The 21,589-nt window shown below is 37.6% G+C and overlaps 1 protein-coding gene across 5 annotated transcripts in view; it reads left to right on the top strand.

The window, feature by feature from the left end:
* The window catches only part of ROBO1 (roundabout guidance receptor 1), a 684,128-nt gene that overhangs the window by 425,273 nt on the left and 237,266 nt on the right, over window positions 1–21,589 (top strand). For all 5 annotated transcript variants that reach the window (XM_063150061.1, XM_063150060.1, XM_063150063.1 and 2 more), the window contains one exon: window positions 6,405–6,731. In XM_063150061.1, coding sequence (XP_063006131.1) covers window positions 6,405–6,731 — 327 coding nt within the window. The remainder of the gene's footprint in view (window positions 1–6,404; window positions 6,732–21,589) is intronic.

Raw genomic sequence — 21,589 nt, 5'->3', positions numbered from 1 at the left:
GCAATTTGGAAGAGTTGAATTTAATTTTGGTTTAAAGCATGACTCTTACTGTTGCCACTTTGGGCTTCTTTGTTAAAAGTGATTATTTCAGAGAGCAAGTCTTTCTTGGCATCTCCTGGGAAATATGTCTTTAGAAGCTAAAATGGAGACTCAGTGTTAATATCTGAGCAATGCAGTATTTGCCAGGTTTTTTTTTTCCCCATTCCCACCAGGCAGAGTATTTAAATAACTATAAGATAATGTACAGCTTTCCAGAAGATTTTTTTGCCTAGAACTCATGGCTTTTTCTGCTCTAATTGAATATGTCCAGATGTACGGCTGAATAAAGAACAGAAGCAAACCATTTACACCCATGATACGTAAACTTTTTAAAAATTATTTTTCTCCTTTACTTATTTAGCTTTTTGCCACAATACTTCAACTAACTCCTGTTCAGTTGACCAGGTCATGAATATTGTGTAAATTGAATGTCTGTAGCTTCCAGTGTTTGGGTTACATCTCCCAATGTAAGAGCCAGGCACGAGATCAGTCTGGATTTGAGGCATTTTTAGTACAGCTCCCATTTAATCTCTTATTTCAAAGAGACAGACAGACGTGGCTTAAAACTCCAGGCACTCTGTCATTACCCTAGTTTTTTTTCCCCATAAGTGTACAGTAAATTACTGGTTTCTGACATCTCCTGATAGTGTGGTAGCTATGACAGAAATGCAATTGTAATTCATGGTGTCTTAACCTTGAAGTGTTTTTTGTTGCTGTCTTTTGAGTGGGAAAAAATGTTTTGTGGATGTCTACAGATTTATTTTAAAAGCCATGGGCCCACATTTTGTAATCAGATTTTGTTTTTAAAGCAAATTATTTTGCTTACACAAAAGATATCCCTTAGCAGGAGAAATAATTAAAATAAAAATCTGTTATTAATTTCATCAATCAATGAAATTTCAATAGCGATTAGAGGAGGGAAACAAAAGGATTCCTTGACATGGTGATGTAAACTGAAATAAGAACAACTTCTTTTTCAGGGAACATCACTGATTTTGTGCTGGGAGTGATCAGGTAGTGTTCAGGGCTTTTTATTTACATCTTTCTCACCCGTTTTCCACTGTGTTCTCAGAGAAAGAAATAGAGCATTTCTTTTCATTGGGAAGACATAGGATAGCTGCAGGTTCTGCTGATCCAAAGTGAGAGCCCTGCTTGTCACATTTTATGGTATCTATTGAAAAGAACTGGACCTATTCCCAGATGAGTGTTTGGAACCATTTACCATGTCTTGAAATGCATTTCAATAAACCTGCAGTCCCGGGTGGGCATTAATCAGCTGATGTGACAGTGCTGTAGCATTCCAGCTATGCCTTTTCCTCCTTAGTGTACAAATACTCCCTCACTTGCAGGGGAACATTTTTGTTCATAAAGATGGCATCTTTTTAAAGGAGCTATGACTGTGCAAAGTAATGGCAGGATTTAGGTGAAAAGTGTAACTTTGTTTTTCTGGAATATATGTTTACTGTTCAGGTGATAGAAATGAACAGCTTTTGAAAATAAAACTCTGTGTCAAAGTCACACTTCCTTAGTCCAAAGTGATACCAGTGCTATTCTCCAATCATTGTTTCAGAAATATCAGTTAAATGCAGTTTTTACTCTTTTGCTTTATAGAAAAGTAGAATTAGACAATGAAATTTCTGTTCTACCTATATTGGGATAATCCAGATAGGCACAGCATCACTGTCTTTATTATTACTTCACGTCTTTGGTTATGGAAGGATGACTATAAACCTGGAAATGTCAAAATAATTGCTTTTCAGTATGCAGTTCTTGTAGGCTACAAAGCTCAGGAAATCAGGTGTTTTATTGAAGCTGCACAAGGGTAGTATACAAAGAGTAGGAATATTAAAAGAATGGAGAAGTTGAGAGAAAGAAAATGAATGGGACAAAATCTCAGTGGATCTTCCTAGTTCTGTTGTTTTTCCTTGAAGATTATTTGTTGTGTGTGCAACAAAGCAAACTCAGTAGGTTAGGTTAGCTGCAGGTATAGGGGCAGAAAAGCCATTTTTAGAAAAATACTTTGATTTATCCTTTAGTTCTTTTTGCCCTGTAGCATGATGTGATATTGTTTTGCAGTGTGTGCTTGAAATAGTCCTGAGTCTGCTTGCCTCTGGAGTGTGAATGGTTTGGATCTTCCATCTTCAAAAAGGATAAACTAGAATTTGAGTCAAGGAAAAGGTGAACAAATCTTATGAGGGGAAAACCAGATGAAATTAGTTTTATGACTTCTAAGAGCAACAACAACACAGAATCCAAGAGGCTGGTAAAAAAGGAAGAGGTTGCAATTTGTATGTCAAAGGCATAAAAGTCCAAGAAGTTTGTGGAGAGATTTGAATTATAGGGCACCTCCAGCACAAGAAGAACAAGGTATTTACTATTTGGGGGTACATTTAACCTGAGGATTAGGGAAAGATTTCTAAGCACCAGAGCGAGAGACTTATGGAGCATCTTTCCAATCAACTTACATAAAACCGCAAAGATACTCCCCTCCTCTTTCTGAAAATCTTTCTGAAAGAGGTTAAGTTACTATTGGAAACACTGGGGAATTGGGGGAGCTCTCATGATCTGATGAAGTATAATTGTTTCCAAGGATCTCCTAACTCTGATTTTTAACGTTTTGTTTGTTAGCATTTTCCTAATTTTGATAGCAATTAGGTTTTCAGTCAGTTTCTCAGATCTTACATAGGGTTTCAGTAATGAGAAAAAAAGACCAAGGTTCTTGTGCTCTGAAAATCAATGTTAAATGCAGTTTTTGTGGAATGGAAAAGAAACAGGGCCAGGAGTATACTGGCCCTTAGGAATTTGGCTAAGGATACAGTCTGTCACACAGTATTTTATAATGCTTATGAAAAATTAATATTTAGATATATAGATCTTGGGAGATGAGGTTTTCCAAATCCATGTGAGCTCAGGTTTAGATGGACTGATGCAGTTTGTGCCAATAGCACAAATTTTTGTTTTTCTCCAAAGGAGAATTTGTTTGTACACAAGGGGTACACAGTGTTTGAACCCCTGATATCAGCAGCTTTCATATTTAAATGCACTCCCTGCTGTTTATCAATAACTTTTGTTTTAATATGCTACCAACAGGATATTTTAAGGGAATAAAGGCAAATCTTAGCTTCTACAAGTTTGTCATTTATCTAATGCAAGTTTTCTTTGAACCTTCACATCTGTTTATGTCATTGTTTGAATTCTTGTAAAAATTGTTGTGGCGCAGCACAACAGTTTCCAGAGACTGCAAACATGATTTCATATAATTGTTCTTTTAAGCAGCAGCATGAAATAATTAGTATGGGGTACTTTAATTGGTGGTATCCAATTGACTTTTTATGAAAGACTTGAATCATAATAAAAGCAAGAACACAAGTTGGTTAGTTCCTAGTGCTGTCATCTTTGGGGAAAAGAAACAGCAGCTCTGTTGTGTATTTCATGGCAGATCCAGTATGAATAAGGTGCTTAGCTTTTGGAGTTTCTTCATTTTTCTTTTTTTTATCAAACATCTTCTGGGAAGGGTTTTTGACAGGAAAATTATGGGATTGGTGCCCACTCTTAAGATTTATGTTGATAATTGAAGCTGCTTCTTCTCAATAAAACGTAAATGCAGCTTAAATAACTAGCTGAAAGAAAAGGAAGATGAAACAAAAAGAAAAAGTGTAGATATGTAGAAAGATTATAACTTGGTTGTCAAGGCCATCATACCCCTCAGGCAGTTGTCACTAAATCTGTGCTTACTGCTCAGTATGTGCCAGTCAACTAATCATGCAACTTTTATCCCTGTCTGATCTAAGCAGTGCTATGAAATTTGCTAGAGGAATGTAAATGTACAAAATGCTGAGATTAAAAAAAGAAATAAATTAATAGTAATTTCTGTTATTTATCCTCTCCAATATTATCCAGCAAAGATAAAAATATATATGAGCATTCCTGGATGATCCTGAAGGATTTTTTTCCCTGCCTAGGGTTTGGAGTCTCAGTTTTCAAGAAAGTTTAGAGGTCAGTCTTTATGCTTTCATTCTGTGCAGTGCTTGAAGTACACGTACAGCCAGTTAAATGTCAGTGTGGAAAGCTTGCATACAATATATCTGAAAATGGTATTTCATTTATTTGTGGTCTGGGCCAGGCTGACAGAAACAATAGGAGGCTTGTACTGAATTGTGTGCTGGCTAGCTAGAATTGCCTGTGAAAATACAAACACAGTACATACTGGCATATGTCAAAACTTTGGTTTTTAAAGGGCTTCTTAACTGCCTTTTAAACATCTTATATTGAAATTGGCTTTTCATTTTTCCAGAGCATCTTAAGAGCAATTGATTTTAGCTCTGTAATCCTTTGTTTCAACACCTTTCCTTGGGCATTACATAGGAAGTGAGTAAAAATATAAACAAAATAAGGTTTTTTATCCCTCTCTAGGCATTTTTACCTTGGAAAGAGGGATTTGAAATTGGCCAACACACTTGTGAGGGCAGAAGTATTCAATGAGGGGCTTTTCACAAGAGCTGTGTAAAAGTTTGGGATGAGTAGACACAGATGCAACTTTGCAGTGACTGAGATGTGCTCTCAGGGAGCACAGAAGTCTATTAGAGGCATTTTTAGCTGCTGCAAAAAACAGTGCTGGTTGGCACAGTTTTCTTGTGCTCCTTTCTCTGGGTTTGGCCTGTGCCAAACCTCCTGGAGGTGCTGCTTAAAATTTGTCTTTGGTGTGATGTGCAGGCTTGGGCCAGCAGAAGGGTTTGGAAGCTCCCTGGCTTCTGTTTGTTCTACCCAAACCTTATCAGAAGAGGATGTCTATTGTTGTTTGAAATGTTTTGTGATCAATTTAATGATCAGTAATGTTCATGTAAAACTACCCTGTTTTGCTACATACAGAATGCAAATGTATTTCAGTGTAGTCTGGCAATACTGACAGATTTTTGAGTGTGTGGTAGTGCTAGCTGATTAGTTGAACATTTAATTATCTTGAGGTGAAGAAAGTGTGAAATAAAATGAAAATTGTACATTTTAGGATAGTTTTATATACATAAATCAAAATATATATGCCTGTATCACATATTTAGCATATATTTAATACAGCAATTCTTGGACCTCTCCTCTTCTAGTCTCCTTTCCCTGTTTCCACATCAGTTTATGGTCTATTAACCTGCAGTGAATAGATCTTGTGTTTCTGGTGCTTCGCAGCTGTTCAAACCTCATGTTATTAATGTTAATAAAGAATCTTGGCATCTGAGATTTTAATAATCGGGAATTAGTGACCCAAGAGATTAATTTTTATCCATGGCAAAGTTGTGCTTCAAGAAAGATGAAAATAAGGAAAACAATAATTGGAAATTGAGTCAACATTTAAAAACCTTGAAAGTTTTGATAGGTGTTTGTTCCAAATTTGGAATTCTTTGGTACCTGGTAGCTATCGTATTTATCTGTGGTATATATCTATGCAGACTATTACTGGGGTTGTTTGTTTGGGGTTTTTTGGGTTTTGGGGCTTTTTTTTTTAGGTTTTTTCATTAGTTTTGTGTTTTTGGTTTTTTTTTTTTTTTTTTGTCTTTTCTGTTTTTATTTTTTTCTTTATGCAAGTTGAATTTTTAAATAGTGTGAATTATCAGCTTGAATTTTTAAATAGCCTGAAATTGAATGCTTTTCTAGAAGAGCATCTTGTTTAGAAGTACCTTGTCTAGGAGAGTATCTTATTTGCTTGTAACTTTTTCTTTTATGGATACTCTTGCCTCACAGTTTTTCCTAGATTGAAGACATCTAGAATTTTATAAATTAAAAATTTTCCCCAGTGCACGAGGCATAGGAAGCACTCAGGCCCTCCATGAATTATACTTCTATGGCACTACTTAACACGGAACTTATAAGATATGATAGTACAAGTGAAATAAAGCAACTCTGTGAGCAGTGGAAATGTTAGAGTTACTCTGTAGACATTGCATGAATTAATGGCCCTTCCAGAAGGTTGCATGAGGTTGGCTATGGGTTATGGATTAGAAGTACCAGTTCTGCTGGTTGAGGTGGTCTGATCTCTGCAGAGTGTCTGCAGGACTAGTTTTTGTAGTTCTAGGCGTGCATATGCATGTATGTATAAATTTATGTACATGAATAGATCCATGTAAAGATGGATGTGATTTAGGAGTCTGGTTGTCCTCTGGTATTAGGTCCCCTCTTGAAAAAATGCTTTTGCACATACTCACTTGGGAGAACCTTGCGCATGGCGAAGGTTTTCTTTTGTGTACTTTAGGATGTTAATAGCTGCTCTTGTCAAATGCTGTGCCGCGAGGTGATGGTTAAGTAGCTGTTTTGCAAAACACCGTGACTGTACCTGGCAGCGATTTCCTAAGAAAACTTTGCTTTTTTTTACCTTGCAGGTTCCCGTCTTCGACAGGAGGATTTCCCGCCTCGCATCGTGGAACACCCCTCGGACTTGATTGTTTCCAAAGGAGAGCCAGCCACCCTGAACTGCAAGGCCGAGGGAAGGCCCACGCCCACCATCGAGTGGTACAAGGGGGGCGAGCGGGTGGAGACGGACAAGGATGACCCGCGCTCCCACCGCATGCTGCTGCCCAGCGGATCTTTGTTCTTCCTGCGCATCGTGCACGGGCGCAAGAGCCGGCCGGACGAAGGGGTCTATGTGTGTGTGGCCAGGAATTACCTGGGGGAGGCTGTGAGTCATAATGCATCGCTGGAGGTGGCAAGTAAGTGCATCTCCCTCCTCCCCCCTTCGGTAACAGCCGCTTGCTTTGATGTTTTTTGAAGATAGAAATAAGTGTGAGCTGCCTCTGAGGCAGTGACTTGAAAGCAATGAAGGAATTACACGGTTAATTATTATTTGTACAGAGACGGGAAAATAGAAGGGGAATCAGGAGATGTATCATGTCATTGGAGAAATTCAGATGATTTTGTGCGTTCTTGCTACTTTTATGCTTCCGTGAAATTATGATTGCTTTATGTTTGTAAGAGTTTGTATATTAGTTTCAATTTATACATGTTTTATCCTCTCCAGATAACCATGCAATTTACAGTATGTAACAGGAGGCAGATAGCCAGGATTTGATCTAACAGGGTAGTTGTTGCACAAATAAGCAATGGAAAGAGAAATGGCAGATTTAGGAAGACAAAATTAATTTTTTTTTTTGCTCTCTAAAAGAACTGGCTCACAGTTATCTCTCTGGTTTTAAGTAGTGGCCAACGGAAGGAGCAGTCAAGTATGTTCACATCACTTTGTAATGCTTATCTCTTCCTGTATATCCTTTAAACTCTACTTGTTGCAGAGGAAGAGAGTGTACATTAAAGTGGTTTAAGCATTCGTATGGAGGGCCAAATGTAGGTCAAAAAAAAACCATTTTGGAGGTTAATAAAGTAAGAGAGGAAGCCTTGCAATTCAAAGTTAGATATCTATTTTGAAGTGGCTTTTATAGGCTTCCTTTGTGATGTGTAGCAATTCACCTGGTATCCTGTTGAAGAGCAGCACAGAACTGGGTGAGTCACTCTGGAAACACTGATCTCTGTTGACTGAATGATTCATGTTGTTAAGGAGCTCTGAAGAGGCTCCTATCTCTTAGATAGGTTAAGTGCTACCGTTGTGTATAGTTTTAGAAGAAGGGTTTGTAGATTTTCATAAGTCTCACAGCAGGCTAAGGAAATAGATAATGAATTTGTGCATTTGCTTGAGCCCTCTGTCTGGTCTGTCACGTTCAAGACAATCCCAAGAACTTTTGTAACTACACCAGAAAGATCTCAAGCTTCACATACAACAGCATAGATATACGTGATTAAGATCATGCTGTTTCCTTGTTAACCACTTTAGTGATAAAAGTAATCAGTGTCTGCGTAGCTGGAAGTATGCTTATCCAGTAAATGTGTAAACTGTTTGAATCATACTCGCTACTCCCAAATGCCGTATCTGGTATCTTGTAAGTGTAATTTTGAGTGGGCATTAATGGTTGAGATCTTGATTTTTATCTAATTGCTGTTTCATTTATAGCACTTCATGCTGGCTCTTAGAAGGTTTTTAATGTTCTTTGCGTGTTTCACGCTATTTTCATTTGTGGTGTACCTTGAAGTGATGTTGAAGTGCACGTAGTGCTTCCACACTTCTCATCAGAACCCAGAAATGTGAGGTGGAATTCAGTGATGGATGCACTGTGCATGCATCAATTCAGCTGGAACATAGCTATTAAATGTGTTTGTCACCCCTGGATCAAATAGTTTTCATGTGATTATAGTATAGAGTCTTACCAACAGGGTCTGAATGCAAAATATTGATATTGCCACACATTTTTTAAGAGCTTCAGCCAACTAGTGAGATAAAAAAATTCTTTAAAGTGTGTAAATGTACACTATTTAACAATAATGTAGCATTAAATTGTTAATACTCCTCAAAGTGGAACTCACTTGCCCTTGGAAACCACCAACAACCTGTAAAAAAAAACCAAAAACCCACAATCTATATTTGGAAATAGGATTTGTAGGTGTAATGATATACAGTTTCAGTTGCATACCAGGACATCGTAGACAAAGAACTTTTACAGTAAAGGTTATTATTTTAGTAGAAAGGTAGTGATGTGACAGTGCAATAGCACTTTAAATAGCACGGAAGAGATGAGGAACAAGGCAAGAGTTGAAGGCTGGTGGAATAAATTTGCATTAAATTAAAAAGCTCTGCGTTGTAGGTGTAATGCTGTCATCATTATGAACGGGAGCTGCGTTCACGGCGGATTGCTGCAAATCAGCAAACTGCTCTGTTTGGTTCTCAGTACACCTGTGCTGAGCCCCAGAGCATTTACATTTGTATGCCTCTAGTCATACACAGTTGCTTGTTTAGAAATCCTTACGTTCTGGTTTAATTTTTTCTGTTTGCAGAGTCAAATTGCCTTTGTTTGGTTTCTTCTTTCCACAGTACAGAAGATGATTAAGAGTACTCATTATATGCTTTGATGCTACAATTTTAACCAGAAACCTTTTGTGAAACAGGAAACAGCATCATGTTCTGCAGTTTACCTGCAAACTCTTGACTGGAAGAGGCAGCTCATGTCTGCACCAGTTTGTTTTACAATGTGATAAGAAATTTATCACTTTGCTTCCATCATCTCACATAGTAACACATTGTTAGACAAAGTTCTTTTGCTTTCCAATGGATGTTTTACACTTTACTTTAGATTCAGGTTAATACTAAAGTAAGTTTTCATGTCTGTTATGCCTTCATGCAATTATTTTTCAACTTTTTAAGCAGTTCCTGTGCTCATCTTTTGGGATTAATCCACAAAGAGAATTTGTTGCCTGTGTTGTCGGGTGGACATCTTCCTTAAGCACACTGTTCTTAGATTCCACAGTTGCAAAGAAGGAAATGTCTGGGGATTTCAAAGCTACAGATTTCAGAAGATTGCACATTATTAAAAGCTGTTTTATCTTTTTTTAAATACCTGTGTATTTTAAGAACTTTCAAAGCAGCTTTAGATTTGATTACCACAGGGGAGTAGTGACTTAAATCAGAATTGAAGATGGTTTTCCATCTGCTTTGTCACTTTCTAGTCATCAGCCTCTCCTTGGTGACTTGACTGACATTTGCATGTCATTTAATCCAGAGGATGCTGCATTTTCTTCCACTGATATATATCTAAGTAATGATAGTGTTAGTCCTGAATTAATACCATTGAACATGACCTAAATAACATTTGTTATCAGCAAATTGAATTAAATAAGCCTCTCATTCAATCTATGGCTCTTGTGACCCTTCCAGAATGTTTGAAGGTGTTTTGCGTCTAATCACAGCATTAAGGATTTGTTATATCTTCTCCATTATCATATTTTATTTTATATAAAATATTTGTGCATCTGTATTTGCTTAAGTTTCTTTGGTTATTTCTTTGAAACCATGTCCCATCCCCTAAAAATCCTTAAAAATAAGGTGATCCTCTGGCTGGTGAAGAGTGGTATCCTAAATCTACCAAACGTGTTCTTTAGCCAGCCACTTGATATTTCAGGAATCAAAATCTTTCAGACACTTTGGAGATGAGTAAAACTACTCTCTGTTGCAGAGCTCTGTGCAAAGAAGCTTTGTAATTTAGTATTACCTGACATTTTCTTTGTAATTTAGATCTGTGATAAATGGGAAGGAGATAAATTTGCATAAAATGTGAATCACAAGTCAGTCAAAGAAGTGATCCTGTCTAACTGGGGGAATTATTTTTTTTTAGTTGACTGGCTTCCTCTGTATTTAAAATCCCATTTCCACAACTGTTTGAAATGAAGACTGGCTGTATGTGTTCAGAGCTGATTTGCAGAAGTATTCAGTCTCTGCAGTGCAGCCCAGAAGGGCTGAGCAATGGGATAATCAGGCTGGAGGCATCCTCCAGACTGAGACTGCTCCAAGTCTGCTTCCCTCCCTCTCCCTGACTTCCTGAACTCGGCCTTTTGATCACTGGAGACCTCCTTAAATTAGCTCCATGTTTTGTTTTGGAGGAATGTAACTGGTTTTGGATTACTGCCTACCAGTGACACGTTCTCGGGTGGTGAAAGGTCCTGAGGAACGGGGAAAGGGCATGTCCTTGTCAAAATGAAGCTGGGTAATTCTCTCTATAAATGTCAGCTTTTACAGGTGGCAGAAGAAAGTGGAATCATACTTCATCCTCAGAGTAAAGGCTGAAGACTGTTTTGGCTATCACACAAACAGTTGGAAAACAAAGTCGTTTTTCAGAGTAGGGAAATAGAAGCAGTTTTGAAAAAGTGCATTAGCAGACTGGAAAGTGGCTGCAAGCTGCTTCACATGCTGGAATCTCTCAGGATTGTCTGGTGAATGGATCCACCTGATTAAGACCAAATTCAGTTACTGGTGTGTGATAGTTTGTTTCAATTTCAATTATTTTTAACATTATTCCATTTTGAGGAAAATTGTATCCGTGGATCTTGTGGATGTCTGTTACGTGACAATTTTGTAGAAGCCTGCTCATTTTGAGAGTGGCAACAATAGCTGCAAGGGTATATTCATCTTCCTCTCTTCACTCTAAAGATTTTTCAGGCTGTTAAGAAAAAAACAAATAGAAATCAAATTGTTTATATTTGCTAGTCAGGGACTCTGCAAATCTGTTTTTCAAATCATATTTCTCTGAGACAAACTTCTCTTTTGCCACAAGTCCTTTCCCTTCACACATTGCTTTGTCAGAGCGAGTTTTTAGAGAAGGGGTATATTTATTAGCAAGGTATTTGGCATGGTTCTTTCATATGTAACTTTTTCATCATCATAACATAATTTCCAGTGCATACTAGATGATGGCTCTAGTTCTAAAAATGCTTTGTTACAATTTTAATATTATAGAGTCTGAAGATCAGTGATAACTTCCCTGTAGTTCATTTTCCTGTTATGCAGAATATGAGCTGCTCAATTAGCTGCAAAACCCTTTCTCACTTTGCATTGATTTTAGGCAATATACAGCCTTCCTGAGTTATTGATTGTAGTATTACCTGCAAATCATGCAGTATTGTCAAAATTCAAACAATGTTTGTATAAATGGACCTTATGTGTAATCATTGGCACGTTAAAAGAGTGGGACAAATAACTCCCTTCTTCAGCTCCATGACAACGAATAAAAGATTTTGGGTACTTATCAGAACTTCCATCATTTGAGGCACCCATGTGCTGTTTATGGTGTTTACAGTTTGATTTGGCAAAGTCTCACAAAAGTCAGGGCTTTGTTTCAAGTGTGTGGTTGGTTTTAAGGTATCACAAAAAAGGTATGTCTTCTTTGAGTCTTCTGTCTGCACTCATGAAATAAATGATAAAACAATAGAATTACTGGCTGTGCATGCTGTAGAAGTGGTTATAAGGTTAATGTATGCATTAAGGAATAAACTTATGTACAGATTTAAGAAAAACAAAACTCTTAAGGTTTTGAAAACAACAACAACCCTAAAACAGTCTAGAAACAGAAAACTAAAACAGTGAGGCTTGACTGGAAAAGCTATGGCTTAAATATGCTTCTACTTCTAAGTTTGGTATGGCAGAACTTCATTTTATTATGTCTAAGTCTATTATTAAAGGAAATTTCCATGTTTATTATCTAAAATGCAACTTGTATGTATTGGGAAGTTTGTAAGGTTAGTTCTTAAGTCTTAAAGACCATGAGATTTGTATTTTAGGGTTTTGGTTGTTCTGTTGGGATGTTTGGAAGCCTCTTCCATAGTACACCTGAAGTGCTAAGATGCACTGGATTTTGGAAGCAGACTAAGAGACTTTGATTGCAGATGTGTGTCAACATATTTGAGCATTATAGCTAATTCTGTATCAAAACAGTTCACAGGTGAGTGTTACTGTCAATGGATTACAATGAAACTTAAAAACCGAAAATTTTTCATGGATGCTATTACATGAGACTTTCAACCACTGTGAAAACAAAGCACATAAATAAAAGATTCCTATTTAATGCAGTTATTTACTCCTGCCAAGATCAGGGCAAAATAATGCACAATTGGCCTGAAAACTGTTCTTACATGTCTGTATTTTCCCAGAAACTATGCAGAACAGAGGAAGTTGGAGTACAGTTCTTGATGGGTTCTGATACTGTGAATAAACAGATTATTCTTAAGCTGATGAGTAATTTAGGATGTTACAGCAGCCATGCTGGGATGGATGATTAAGCAAAATTAGATGTTTTATAGTCTTGCCAGAAATTGCTGTGCAGCTCAGTGAGTTCATAAATCAAACAATGTGGTGCCAGTCTTCTTGTGGAATGGCAGCTCTGATGGGTAAAAGATTATCTGAAACCTTGAACCAAAACTGGGGAATCTGGCTCTTCAAATGAGCGGAAGCTTTGGTTTGCACATTTTGTCATCAAGTTGTTGGTTTCAAAGAAAAAAAAGGGATTGAAATTACTCAGGTTGAAGGCTCCTACTATATCAAGCATGAGCCTGATACAAGTATTTAAGTGTTTTTCCTGAATCCAGCTAACACAGTGAATTGATACCAAAGCTCTCCTTAGTTTTGATATTCAGAAGCCTGTGGAAAACAATTTGGAGTCTTAACATTGAGTGTAAATGCAAATAAAGGCAGATGTCCTAATTGCTTGAAGAAGGGAAAAGCCATTTTGATACCACAGTGTATGATGCTTGATTTCAGTGTCTGATGCTTGTTTTTCCTCCCTTCCCATGGCATTTCCAGCCTCTGTGTGTGTGCCTCTGGGCTTGGAAGGATTGAGCAGAGTTCAGAGGGAGCTCCTTAATGCAAGTTATCAAATTAACTGGGACCATTGGCTGTCTGCTCTTCTTTTCTGGTTGTGAGCTTCCTCTGGTCCAAGGGAGTCTTTATATGGTGTTTTCATCTAAGAGGTGTCTAGTACATTTTCTCCCAATTTCTGCTTTAGACTCTTGATCTTTCTTCCCCCACCTCCTCCCCTCCTCTTCCTCCCTCAAGACATCTTGGTAGGACTAGATGAAGTGAAGATCATTTCTATTTTTGTAAGAGTTTCCATTTCCTAGCTGATGATACAGGACGTATGCCTGTAGGCAGAAGTATAAAGTCAGACAAGTAAAATGCTGACTAGTCCATTGGTTGTTCTGATGCTTTTTTCCCCAGTATGACACTTTAAAAAAAGTTTTTCTGAAGTTCTTAAAGACTTGCTTCTGATTTAATATTTGGAAATAAATTTGTGTTGTGCCAATACATTTTGTATATGAATTGAGAATATTCGGCAAATAGTCCATATTAATGAAATATTAATTTGAGTTATCATTCCCTAGAAAACAAAAATCAGTCTTGTTTAAAATTTTGAAGAAATTAATTTTTATTTTTCCTTTTTACTGTCATAAGGTTAAAACCTGTATTTGAGATCATACTGCTGACAAAGACAGATTTGCATCTTTGTGTCTGTGAGCTGTTTTGATGAGAACTGTCTGACTTGACTTGCATCCTGTATGTAAATTGATTTCAGCTGATGGCTTTGAATTTGAAAGAAATTTAATTTGAAAACTGCCCCGTTCCACTCCCTGAGGTGGTGGATGCTTCTCTACGTCATCTGCTCAGCAGTGCAGAGTCAGCATATGTCTGTTCCTCTCCTATTTAAACTGTGCTCTCCAGAGAAGCAGAAATTCCCTTTAGACCAGGCACACATCTGCTGACTCTCTCCTGCTAGCAAAGCAACTGAAAAGATATCTTTCCTGTGATTAAGAGAAATATGTCTGGAGGCGCTTGGTTTTTGTTCAATTAATCAAAGATTAAACACATGTGGACTCTCTAAACTGGGTTTCTTTGTGCTTCCGTGCTATCAAAATTGGTTGGGGAGAGGAGCTGGGTGTTAGAGCTGGCTAGACTGAAATTTAATTTTTTTACCTATACACACATGCTATATAATTCAATTCCAAAAGGTCACAATAAGGTGGAGGGAAAAAAACACACACAAAAATCTTGTTTGTTAGTTTTCAATTAATTTATAAGTTTAAAATATTTGAGCTTAAGGAAAAAAAGGGGGAAGTGTGTCAAATATTTTTTGTAACACTTGCTTTTAAAAGAAAAAAAGAGAGTCTTAGGGTTATGTGATTGGGCTACTTTATACATAGTTGCCATTTTGGTAACGATTTCCAGATGCAAAGGCTTGCTTTTGTTTGCTTTTTGGTTGCTTTTGTTCCTCAATTCCTGTTAGTAAATGCTTTCCTGGCAGAAACTGTTAGTGTTAAAAGTCTGGTTTTCAGCTCAATGACTTATCCTTACTCAACAATAATACTTCTGATAGATTGTTTTGTAAAAAACCTTCAGGCTTTTCTCTGATGTTAAAATAAATGAATGATTTTTTTCACCTGAAAGTACAGAGAATACTTAGACAAAAAATCCTGCAAGAGTAAGATGGCAATAATTAAGCAGATTCCTTGAATGCCATGCTGTTCTTAAATTTTTCATCAGACACTAGCAAGTCTCTCTTCTAGACATCTTTATCTGAAGAGAATTTGTATGGCTCCAGTTTTATTAGTGGAATTAGTTCTTTGGTGTAGTGTGTGATGTGGTTTTAAAACAGAAAAGGCTCTGCTGATAAAGTAAATTTGCTGAGATTTTTTTTTTTAAAGTGGTGTCTTTTAGACTGGTTTTTGTAATAGCTATGATTTTGGTTTCTTAATAGATTAAGTTTTCCTCAAAAATATATAAAAACTTAGCTATGTTTCACTTTCTGAATGAACATAAAATCCAGTGTAAAGGTTTGTCTTTTCATAAGTAGGCATCAAGCAGCATTTTTGGCAAGATACTTCATATGATAGCGAAGTTTCTTCACAAAATAAAATGTATTAGACTTGTAGTAATAATTACTGAAGAAGCAACCACTGAAATATTCAAAACTGCCATCATGGAATTGGCTAGTAAAATATAATAAAAATCTCCATAAATGAGATTTTCACTCTGAATGGGATGAACCAATCCTTTGATATTAATAAAAGGTGTGATGGTAAGCATTGCAAATTATTTCATTTTAACATGGTAATTGAAGTAATTAGGTTTTTACACCCAAAAATAGTCAGAATATTTTCCCAAAGTAGAAAACAAAATCATAAAGGTTATTTCACTTTAGTAAAGTTTTGTGTTTATACAGAAGAAAGAGAATCAAGGGATACTTCTAATCCAGCACCTTAGCATTGTTTTCCTTTTGCAAGAATGCCATGAAAAGTCCTCTCTCCTCTATTTATAAGTAGATGTTTCAAAAGAAGTTCTTGAAGGTATTTTATAATATTTAAATGTCCCCATATTTGGGAATGAAGGTGGTCTTGCTGTTGCTGTTTTCTAGACACAAAAACTGGGGCAGGAAGAAATTAAATCTTCATTTCCGACAGTCACAAAAAATCTGTCAGCTCTGGAGAGATTGGGAACTCTCTTGTAGTTCTGTTTGTTCCTCACAAGACTGCTCTTCATTGCTCTGTTTTAAGGACTAATTGAAATGTTTCATAGCAATTTTTAGCACTAACTGCAAATAACTTTGGAAACCCTTTGAAATGTTCCAAAATGTTCCCTTTTGGGTGGTGCTGGGATAAAAAATGAGTTCTCTAACTTGTAATTTTCCATTTTCCTGGATTTATTCCTCTAGAGCCTGTATTGCTGATTCTCTATGGCAATGGGGCTCCTTATTTTCTTGTTTTCTCCCTGCCAGCTGCTCATGGCTCAGATGAATATATCAAGATGATTGAGTCGTTAACCCTCTGCTGCCCGGACAGCAGAGGCCAAAAAATGAAATAGATAGGTTCTGTAAAAGATGCTGGAAACAGGGACACTTGCTTTTCTTCTTTCAGTTTATTGTGTTCCTGCTGGGCTTAGGACTGCTCCTGCGGAAGCAGATGAGAGTTGTTGATTTTAGTTTCACTCATGCTCAGGAATGGTGTCAAAATTAAAATTCAGACCCTTTGCTTTGTTACATGGACTCAGTGAGGCACTCAGTGCCATGGTTTAGCTGATAACATAATGTTAGATCAGAGGTTGGACTTAATGATCTCAGAGGGCTTTTCCAGCCTAGTTTATTCTGTGGTTCTGTGATAGAGGATGTGAAGATTTGTGTGCAGGCCAGGAACTTCCAGACTATCTGCTCTGGCAGTGTGATCTCCTGCAGGAAAGACTGTAGTCCCCATGCAGGACTGGTGCTGCCCTGTTTGTTGTAGTGGTTTTTGGGGCACCTATTGACTCGTGATCTTCTCTGATTATGTTAGTAGGTCTGGCAAAACTATCTCTAAAAATCTCATCACAAAAGGTGTGTGAGTTCCCTGATTATGTTATTTATATTATATTACCTATATTACCTGTTATTTATATTACCCTGATTATGTTATTTATATTATATTACCTGCTGGTCTGGCAAAACTCTCTCTGAAAAGCTCATCACAGAAGGTGTGTGAGCTCGAGAACCTTGTGTGGTTGTGGTGCCTCCTCTGGCTTAGCCCAGTTTGGGGCAGATGCTGTGAAGGCCCCAGCTTGCTCCAGCTCTGCCCCACACAGGCTGCTCTCTGGACAGGCAGCTTGGGAATGTGGGGAAGTGCTGGAACTGTTACACTTCCATTCCAGCCCCTCAGCCATCGCCCACGTTCTTTTGTTCCTCCCACACCCCGCTTCTCCTCACTGCCTTTCTCTCCTTCCCGCTCTCCTGTGGGCTAAGCAAATTGTTTAGCACAGTACATGATGTGCAGTCTTTGCTCTAGGCCATCGTGGGATCCAGGAAAAACCATCTTGCAGAGCTGGATTCAGCCTTCTCCCTGTTGTAGAGGGAGAATTGCAACTCATGCATATTTCTGCTCTATGTCATGGAATAGATGCAGAGCTTCAAAGTTGGGAGGGTAGAGAATGGGAGCAGTAATTAGCAGTTACAGTCCCTGGTTTTGCTCCTTCAGTGTGCTGTCATCATTTAAATATTTTGTTACTGGAAAGAAGAAAGTAAGCTTAATTTTTTCCTGACTTCAATTATGACAAAAAGAAACCTGATTTAAACCAGTCTTCCTAGGGGATTAGATGAGCGTGAGTAGAGCTTGTCCATAGAAGTGCAGTGTAAACTAATGGTAAAAAATTGACTTACTTTTCTTCAAATTATCTGACTGCTTTGTGGAAAGAGTCAAGCAGTGACCCTTTCCCCTAAACACACATACACAGACCCACTGGGTTGGTAGATAGAGGTGGAAAGAGTAGATGTGAATAATTCAATATGCATTTACTCAATCATCATCAGTCACAATTTGCAGGATTTGCACATAAGACAAGTAAGATAAACAAGATAAAAAACCTTGATAAAACCAGTAGTGGTAAAGCTAAGTCCACTCTCCATAATTGAACTGAATGGCCTGGCAAGTATATGCTTGCATTGCAATGCCACATCATATGTCTGAACATGAAAGGTATATTTTCAGAAGTTTTGCATTATGGGACCGTAGTCTGTTAAGGGAGTGATGCTTAACAGGGCCTGGAATCACATTAGATAGTCTAAGAAGATTGTTAATTGAGCTGTGAAATACAAGTACAGAGATAAAGTACAGGTGACTCACCAGTGAGATGGTTACTGAATCCACTTGTGCTCAAAAAAGGACATTGGAAAGTTGGAACAGGCTCAGAAAAGTTGCACAGATTATTCCGGATTTCAAAAGCTTGGGATACATGAGACTTCTGCTCAACCTAGTGTAGTTTTATTAATGCAAATGTTTAGAGTTAACCTGAGGCTACAAGTCAACTCCCACAGCATAGAAATGCCAACGAGGACTGTAATTCCGTGACTGTAGATGAGGGGATTCTCTCCATTAAACTATATATGTGTGTACTACCCTGACCACAGCTACAGCTTGAAACAAGTATAAGCAATTCTGTGCCTATGAAGTAAATCAGGAGGTAAAACCCTGCTTATTTTCGTGTACTTAAGCTTTCATACTGCTCTGGGAAGTTAAATCAGCACCAGAGTTTATTTCAGTACTGTTATTTATTTTTCAATTAAGATTACAGTAAGGGAAGCCACAGGATGAGAAAGTAAGTGTGCAGTTTGCTGTTCAGACTGCTCAGGCTTCCTAAGAAACATTAATGTCTTGAAGAAATACTGTTATTCTTTACTGAATTCAAGCAAAGCACAAGAGGCAGAAGAGAACTTGAGAAGTGTTGTTGGAAAAGCAGTAGCTTTAAATAAGCTTTTCTTTCACTGGGAATTTTATTTCCTTTGGTCATATCATACTGAAATGAAGAAATGTGTATTTTAAAGTTTTGGCATTTGTATTTGTTCAGTTTTTTTTAAAATGTTTCCTTGAGGTAGTCGTATATTGAAATGAACTGATACACAAGACTGCATGAAGCTCTGTTTGGTATCTTTAGAGTTAAAGAGGAGAGCAGAAAGTTTGAATTGGTCTGTGGTCTGCATCCAAAGGCATTAACTATTCACCAGACTTTAGTTACTGTCTCTGTCTGTAATTCATCTTGATGGCATCTTGTAAAAGCCATAGACCACCAAAAGAGCAGGAAACAGTTGAAAGGAGCTGGTTATGCACCAGTCTTGCTCAGCAGATTTTGTTTAAAATTCTCTTGATGTGTGCACAGCACAAGGCAGGTAAAGTTTTTTTTTTTATTCTTCAGCCTGTGGGCACTCAGCTTCATCATATCAAGCTGGGATCTTGTAAGAAAATGAAGAGTCTTGCCCAGTGGCTGAAGGTGCCAGTCCCTCAGGGCTTCGTCCCTTCCCACATTTCTCCTCTCTCCCCCTTTTTCTGGGGGCCCTTAAAACTGTAGCTGTTTTCTGACAATGCTATTTGTTGTACCTGCAGTTTTAGTCCTTAATCAGCCACCTTATGTCTTCTCCTCTGGATCTCAGGGTTTTGGTGTTCTTCGGAGTGTAGGGCTGGGGCAGCTGCAGGGGCTTAACTTGGGAACAAAGGCTCCTGAAGCTGCCCAGAGGGTTTAGGGAGGGAAGGAAAGGCCACTAGCAGGGCAGGCCTGGAAATAGGATTGTTACCTAGAAGAAACCAAGGAAACTCTTTCTAATGGGTCCGTCCAAGCTAGGTAAAATTCTGTGCATGTGTTATTTCCAAGGATTTATATTTTTTAAAATTTTTGGTGACTCCTGCCCCTCTGAAAGTGAACAGGTTATTGTTCCTGACAATGTGAAGTGTTGGCTCTAAGTTCAACACTGGCTGAGACCTAAAGCACAGGAGGGTATGTTAAGAGTAATGATCTCTTGAGTCTTGACTTTTAATTATTTGTGCTTCTGTCTCTCTATGTAAATGACTTGGAGAGATAATAATTACTTCCCTTGGAGGGTATTAGTTTGGCTAAGATGATTTGTTGAGATACATGGCTTAGTGTGCCTAATGCCTGATGATTATTTGCATCTAATTGTTCCCACTATGGATATATTGGACATTCTTCTAGTTGATGAGTTGAAACTGAATCTGAAATATATGTGTGTGGTGGAAATGAAAATTCACAGGTAGACTCTCCTATAAGTCTAGGAGACTGTGACACTTGGGAACACATGGCATTGCTTTTTTTAATTATGAGGGAAACAACTGCATGGAACATTAAGATATGTCAGAGTTCATGTAGATCCAATTGCTTGAGGTAATAAAATTTTAACTTTTTATATAACATACTTTTGGTCTTCTAAATTAAATGCATACTAGCATTATGATTTAAATTGTTTAATTAAGCATATGTATGTGCATTATGTAAGTTTTGTGCATATCTTACTTTAAATAAAAATTCTGCAGAAATTTATTCAGGCGTCCTGTTCAAAACTCTGTTAATTTAATACACAGAGAAATTCTGCCTTAAAAAATAAAATACAAAATACATTTTCAATTACTGCATGCAATAAAGGTCTTTTATGGGCCTGTGCATTTTTTTTTGCTATCTTAGATTTACTGTATCATCTATAAAAGAAGTAATATGGCCACTATAAAAAGTTATGGTGTGCTTTGCAGCTTTATTTTTAAGGCTTTGATTGGGAAATGGTACAGATTTCACCTTCTTGAGGAACTTCAGGATGTGTGTGGAAATAAGAGAGCCTCTACAACAAGACTTGGGAAGGAATAGTGCTGCACTAGGGCTCATTAGAGGGAGAGAAGCACTCTTTATGAAAGAGGATTTTATTCAAAATATGTTGGAAAGTACTGTCTGAAAGCTCTCTCCCTTTTTATGGATTGAAATAAAGTGAATGCTGGCAGATGCTGTGCTTTGTGGCAGTGGGGAGAAGCAGCTTTATGGTGATGGGAAGGTAATTGTTTCTTTGTGACAGCCATGGAATATAAGGCAGGATGGTTTCTTTTGGTAATGTAGTAAATTTTTTTCTAAATATTGTTTAGCATGCAATTTCAGTGTTGGTTGTTAGGATTGTCAAGTTACACAAATGCTTTTGGATCATGCTTTGCCGTTTTGTTTAGAAAAATAATAGTCCTGATAATTTGGAGCTAATTCATAATAAAAGGTTCCTGGGTAGAGAATTACTGTTTCTCTTGCAGCTTCGTTCAGGGGAAAGGATTAGTGGTGGTGTGAAATAAGACTTGTTAGCCAATAAAAGTCTCTGTGGGACGTAGTGTGTATGTCCTGGGGAAAGTTGGCTTTATGGTGTGACTGTGGGCACCTAAACTTGTTCATTAGTGCAGCAGAGGCCAAATCCCTGCAGCTCTGCATCGAGTGCTCATAATGCACTGGAAGATTTTGGAGGGAGTGCAATGTGAATTCTCCTTTAGCTGCCATTTCAGCATAGATGTTATGATAAATTTAAGGAGGCAGGGAATCTTGCTGTTCAAAATACCTGGATTCTAGTTCAAAGTGGTTTGCAAAAGACTGTACATGAGGACAAAACTGATTTGTGTTTAGTCATTAGATGATACAAACATGCTTTTCTGTTACTAAGTGGAGAGAAAGTTAATTTTAAATCCAGTAACTTCTCATTTATTTAATCGTTTTCTGGTAAGCAGGATACAGAAGTAGCCTGGGGTTTTTTCCTCTTTAGTTAAAAATGGGAAACTATAATGTGAACAGATTTTAATTTATTTTAATGAAGGGGAGAATATTTGGCTTTTATTCATGGAATCCTGTGCTTAGCTTTTACCTCAGCCTTGGGCATACTTCCAG

This window comes from Melospiza melodia, chromosome 2 (assembly GCF_035770615.1).
Source record: "Melospiza melodia melodia isolate bMelMel2 chromosome 2, bMelMel2.pri, whole genome shotgun sequence".
Taxonomy (NCBI): Eukaryota; Metazoa; Chordata; class Aves; order Passeriformes; family Passerellidae; genus Melospiza; species Melospiza melodia.
Note: the sequence above shows the minus strand (reverse complement) of the source record. Positions and strands in the feature narration are given on the sequence as shown.